Here is a 6,307-nt window from a genome sequence, read left to right as displayed (position 1 = left end):
AACAAATGGGGCAGACATGTGAAGGCCTCAGACAAATAGCTGATGAGGAGCACTGCATCGTTGGGATGATCTGAAGGGCATTAAGAATGCATAGAATGATGGTCATCTACACAACAGCCTACAAATGTAAGCACCTAAGCCAGCCAGACCTGGTACTTCTCAATGTCACGTCAACTCCCAAGAATTAAAACAAATAAGAGAAAAATTCACTGCGACTCCCAAGGAGTGAAATGAATAGAGCAAATTCCACTGCAACTCCAAGGAGGGGGAAAATAAATGGATCGAGGTCTCCCTCCAATGGATGAGACCATCTCTGGAAGTTGCAGTTCGGAGCCAACCATGCAAGGAGGAAAGATCTCTGGACTTCTGCAGCCTGAAATGCAGTGCTATTACAGATATGCACTTTATAAATTCCTTGTGGACTGAGGCACATTTAAAGGCAGCAGCTCAAAACTAGTAATACTGAGTACAAAAGAACACTTCAAAAATGATGCCTTCTTATAAAGATAATCTAGAAGAGCCAAAAACAGTAAAACCATCTGGGTGACAATGCAAAAAGACCTTTTGGAATCAAGTGATTTACAATACCTTTAGATAGTCTGTCAAGACGCATTTGAAAAATGGGACCAATCTACATATGGGCCCAATAGAATCAGCAAGTTTTAATCAGATCTTTCATTGTTCAATACCAAATTCAGTAGGGAGCAGGTACGTATGCTAGGAAAACAGACTTGTTGCAAAAGCACATTTAATCACAGAAACTCTTAACGACCAAAACTGGCTTCAACCAACAAAAAGGCCAAAAACAAATCTCAGCACAAAAGGTTACTCTAACACAAAGTACTCAAATGCTCAAGTAAAAAGGAAACATCTCACCAAAATGAACTGAATCTTTCCAAAATTCAAAATCAGCAGACTGGGCAGTTCAAACTTGTACCTAAACTCTTCTTCTCTGTAATTTTCTCTGGCAACAGAAGCACAACATTGTAAGTGACAGAAAGGGATAGCAGCCTGAGAAAGTTCAATATGCCTAGGAGCCCTAACACCTTAGGAGAAGTTCAAACAGTTCCTGCACTAAGAGTTCTATAACAGCAAACAGTGATGACCTCTTAAAACCTTCTGAAAACTGAGCTTTGCAGAGGTTAATGTTCGATAACACATTACTCAAAGCTGATATAATGCTGAAAAAGAAAATATGGCATTCTACCGCTACACGTTAAAATCATGACATTCATTTAAAAAAAATGAAAACGTGCAAACCAAGACACAGTACAGAGCTGTGTGTGTGTGTGTGTGTGTGTGTGTGTGTGTGTGTGTGGTACTACAGCCTTAATTTCATGTGAGGGAATGCTACAGAAAATATTCTCAAAAGTCAAGCCTGCATTTCTTGTGCGGCTTTTTGCCAACCTAAAACACTTTTACAGAAACTAACGAAAATAAATATTTACAGCTTCTTAAAGGGAAACTTCAACAGCATACCTGACGATTTACAATCTCCATCTTCATTGCTCGATTTCTGCTCATCCATTCCTGTCCCCAATGACTCTCGGCCTCGCAGAGACCTAAGGGAAAAACAGCAGTACAGTTTGTCATTAAATACAGATACTCAGTCTTGCTCCACACGCCCCCTAAAAAGTCAGAACACCCCCCCCCCCCCGGGGGGGGGGGGAACGTTGCATGATGCCATGAACTCACACATTTATACTAAACTGAAATTAAATAATGAAACCAAATAATTAAATGCTATTTTGCAAAGCTCACTCATTCCACATCAAAAATTTAAGTAGACTTTACACAGCAACTTTATTTTCTCAGTAACTGGGTACATATGCACTCAAACGAGTGATGTACAAATTCCCAGAACATTGCAAGATAATGGTTTTCTCTGATCAGACAGCATTTTTCCCAAACTTCTACCTACTCACTCAGTCTGTGCCTCTTCAGATACAAAGCCAAGTGCCTACATTCATGCAAATATTTACAAGTAAAGATATAATGTTTAATGAGCTTTTACATGTTTAATAACCTTACACAAATAAATATTTGGTTGTGATAATTTGCATCTTAATTCTACCATTTTAAGTCAAGTCTTTGCAAAAAGTGAAGTATTTAGGGGGGAGGAAGGGATGTTTGCATCTCTCACTGATTACTTTCTTTTGATGGGACTGAAGATCTTTATCGGACCATTTAGCTTTTCAAATAACCAAGGGTGAACAACGGAAAAAGAGGAACAACATTAAAATACTTTACTTGAAACCCATTTATAAGTTTGCATTGATTGATTCACATAAATAAAAGCAGGAAACAACAAAAGTATTAAACCTTTAAAGTTTTAGTGCACAACACAAAAGGCAGAAAGTGACAAGAAACTTCTTGACTAGAAAGTGCAGTTGTAATGAGAACTTAACATAATTGCATATTTTTGAGTAGATTCACTGTTGCAGTCCTCACTTATGCCTGCAGGATAGTACAGTTGTGTACACTTACCATAAATGTAGATGTTAGAGTGTATTCACTGTTACAGTCATCACCTGTGGGTTATCCCTGCTGTGGTAGCCCTTGGTCGGCCCGAATACCAGAGTCATTGTTTTTGTGCGCCGGCTACTGTTGACTGTAGTCTGATGTCAGGTCGTCAGTGCTATAAAGCAAGGCAGCCAACGTCATTGCATCAGATTTTCTTGCCCTAACCAGTCAGAAACACAAAGGAAAAAGGTAAGGTCGTCCTGGTGTCTAAAAGTCACCTTGGGAAGCTTACGTCCCCCTACGGGAAGATGTTAAATGGGGGCCGGAGGGAGGGAAAAGTACAGTTTTGTACCTACCATAAATGTAGATGTTAGAGGATCCACATTGCTGCAGTCATAACCTGTGGGTAGTCCGCTGTCCTCGGTCGGCCCGAATACCAAAGAGTTAGGCTGGCGTCGGTCATGGTCGCCCGGAGCTGACGTCAGTACGTAGTAGTACTTAAGCGCATGACCGACGCCATATCCTCAGTCTTTCTTGCCCCAGATGTCAGAAGGCCTTAAAAAGGAAAGGCCAGAGCCAAAAAAGAAAATGCCCAACAACCACAAAGGAGAAAATAACAATTATCCCAAAGGAACAACAACAACAACCCCAAACAATAGAGGGGAAGGAGGGAGGGAAAATAGGACTGCAGCAATGTGGATCCTCGAACATCTACATTTATGGTAGGTACAAAACTGTACTATGTTCTTCGTCTCACATTGCTGCAGTCATAACCTGTGGGTAGAATCCCAAAGCAAAGGAAAAGGGAGGCTGGCAAACTAAAAAGCATTAGGGGCTGCTAACATGCCCTGTAAGACTGCAGTGGCAAACCCAGCCCTGGACTTAGAATAGAGAGGGAGATGGTAATGCTTAGTAAAAGTGTGAACTGAACTCCAAGTAGCTGCTTCCAAAATATCCTTAGTAGCTACACCCCTCAAAAAAGCAGTAGATGTGGCAGTAGCCCTAGTGGAATGAGGTCTGATCCCAGCAGGAACATTCTTCCCATGATGAGAATAACAAAAGGCAATACAATGACCAATCCACTTTGAAATAGTCTGCTTTGAAACAGCTTTCCCTTGTGAACTCAAAGCAAAAGAAACAAATAACTGTTGAGTCTGTCTGAACTCCTTAGTTCTGCTCAAATAGTAACGTAACTGCCTGTGGATATCCAAAGAATGCAAGACTTTTTCCCCCTTAATTTGGGGATCAGCATAAAAAGTAGGCAAATGGATAGACTGGTTCAAGGCCACATTAGAAATCACTTTTGGCATAAAAGTAGGGTTAGTACGCAAAGAAACTCTATCCTTATGGAATATCAGAAAGGGTTCAACTGCCATGAGAGCCTGCAATTTAGATACCCTCCTAGCAGAAGTAATGGCCAACAAAAAAGCAGTCTTCCAAGACAAAAACTTAAATTCAGACGTAGCTGCAGGTTCAAAAGGAGGCAAAGTAAGCTTCTCCAACACAAAATTGAGATCCCAGGAAGGAGTAGGAGCTCTATTGGGGGTCTTATTTTTTGCCCCTCTAAGAAATTGCTTAAACAAAGGGTGAGAAAATAAAGGAGGGTCACAATCATAGTGAGCAGAAATGACTGCAGCATGAACCTTCACAGAGGAAAATGACAAACCCTTGTCTAGTAATTCAGTAAGGTACTGTAGTGTAAAACTCAAATTAGGCACCGAGACATCAAAGCCCTTTGTTGTGCTCCAAAGAAAAAATCTCCTCTATTTATCAGCATAAACTTTTCTAGTGCTGGGCCTTGGCTTCCAAAATGACATCTAAAACCTGTTGAGGAAGCTGAGATCCCACAGGCTCTAAAACAGAATACGCCAGGCCGTTAGATGCAGGGACTGCACCCTGACATTGAGCAAATGATTGCTTGACTGGGACAACAAGTGAGGAAGCTGTGGCAAAGGCCAAGGAGGCTCCTAAATTAAACTCCTCAGCAGAGGATACCAGTGCTGACGTGGCCAATCTGGTGCTATTAAAATCATGCAAGGCTTGTCCCGCCTGACTTTCAAGAGTACCTTGGGAAGGAGAGGCAGAGGCGGAAAAGCATAGACGTGAAGGTTGTGCCAACTGAAAGATAGAGCATCCACTTTCCAGGCTTTTGGGTGAAACATCTTTGTGCAAAATTTTGGTAGTTGGAAGTTTAGAGGAGAAGCGAACAGATCTAGGTCTTGAGTTCCCCAAGCCACTGTCAACTGTTGGAATACCTGAGGATCCAATTTCCACTCGTGGGGGTCCACAATTTGTCTGCTCAATACATCTGCTAGGGAGTTCTGTGCTCCTGGCAGAAACCGTGCTTCAAGAGTGATGTGCAAACTCAGAGCAGTCTCCCATAATATCATTGCTTGTCTGCAAAGAGGGTAAGAATGGGTTCCCCCCTGCTTGTTGATGTACCACATGACTGTAGTGTTGTCTGTTCGAATCAACACCTGTCCTGGTTGAAGTAGGCCCTTGAAAGCCATCAGGGCAAACTGGACTGCTAACATCTCCTTCATGTTGATATGCAAATGCTGTAGTCTGGGAGGCCACGTGTCTTGAATCCATTTCCCATTGAAGTGTGCTCCCCAAGCCAGGTCTGAGGCATCCGTCGTTATGATCTGACTCGCCTCTGGTCGGGTCACAGAGAGTCCCTTGTTTAGGTGACATTCCTGTGCCCACCACAAGAATTCCTTCTGGATGCAAGGTATTATCTGAATGACAGTGTCCAAATCGTGGCAGTGTTGAGTCCATACACTTTTGAGATACCATTGTAGCTTCCTCATATGCAGTTTGGCATTGGGAAGTACTAGAATGCAAGATGCCATGAACCCCAAGGCTTGAAGGACTGTCCTTGCAGTCAGCCTGGACAGTACTGATAATTGCTGGAAGTATAGGTGAAGAGTTCTTTGTTTGTCCGGGGTCAGAAAATCCATCTGAGAGGCTGTATTCAGTCTCACACCCAGAAAGCACATGTCCTGAGAGGGTACTAGACTGGACTTTATTTCGTTCACAGAATACCCTAGGCACCTTAAAACTGCCATTACATACTGTAGATGTTGAAGTAACTTGTCTTTGTCTTGACCAAGAATCAGGCAATCGTCCAGATAAGGATAAATTTGTATTCCCCTCAGTCTGAAGAAAGCTATTACAGGAGCCAGAACCTTTGTGAACACCCTGGGCGCAGTAGATAAACCAAAGGGCAATGCAGAGAACTGATAATGAGAAGTACCAGCCCGAAATCGCAGGAATCTCCTGCAGCTGGGCCTGATAGGAAAGTGAAGATAGGCCTCTTTGAGATCCAGAGTTACCATCCAGTGATCTTTGCCTAGCATAGGCAGAAGTTGCTGTAATGTTAACATCTTGAACTTTGGAATGTCTAGGTATGTATTGAGAATGGACAAGTCCAGAATTGGCCTCCAAGTGTTTCCTTTCTTTGGCACTAGGAATAGACGAGAATAAAACCCTAGGCCTACTTCTGACGGAGGTACCACCTGGATTGCTCCCATCTGTAAAAGCAAAGAAATTTGTTCCTGAGCCTCCAGCCTTTGCTGAGGAGGTACATCTGGCATGCCTTTGAAAGGAGGAAAAGTGTGAAAATAAAACTTGTAGCCTTGATTTATTATGTCCAACACCCATTTGTCCTGGGTGACCAAATGCCAATTTTGTTTGAACAGTGCCAACTTTCCTCCTAGAGGAGCTGCCAGAAAGGAAGGATCTGGCAGCTGAAGATACAGGTCATTGGGTCTGTTTACGAAAAGGCTGACCCCTGCCCTCACCAGAGGATTGTGCAGGAGACCGCCAAGTCCTAGGTCTGAAA

At 42.7% G+C, this 6,307-nt stretch overlaps 1 protein-coding gene across 1 annotated transcript in view; it reads right to left on the bottom strand.

Moving 5' to 3' along the window:
• Positions 1-6,307, bottom strand: part of KMT2D (lysine methyltransferase 2D) — a 3,358,270-nt gene that overhangs the window by 2,809,348 nt on the left and 542,615 nt on the right. Inside the window, exon 3 of the mRNA XM_044082193.1 lies at positions 1,480-1,562. Within this exon, the coding sequence (XP_043938128.1) occupies positions 1,480-1,528 (49 nt within the window). The 5' untranslated portion in view covers positions 1,529-1,562. The remainder of the gene's footprint in view (positions 1-1,479; positions 1,563-6,307) is intronic.

This window comes from Protopterus annectens, chromosome 9.part0 (genome assembly GCF_019279795.1).
Source record: "Protopterus annectens isolate FY-2018-M chromosome 9.part0, PAN1.0, whole genome shotgun sequence".
NCBI classification, from domain to species: Eukaryota; Metazoa; Chordata; order Ceratodontiformes; family Protopteridae; genus Protopterus; species Protopterus annectens.
Note: the sequence above shows the minus strand (reverse complement) of the source record. Positions and strands in the feature narration are given on the sequence as shown.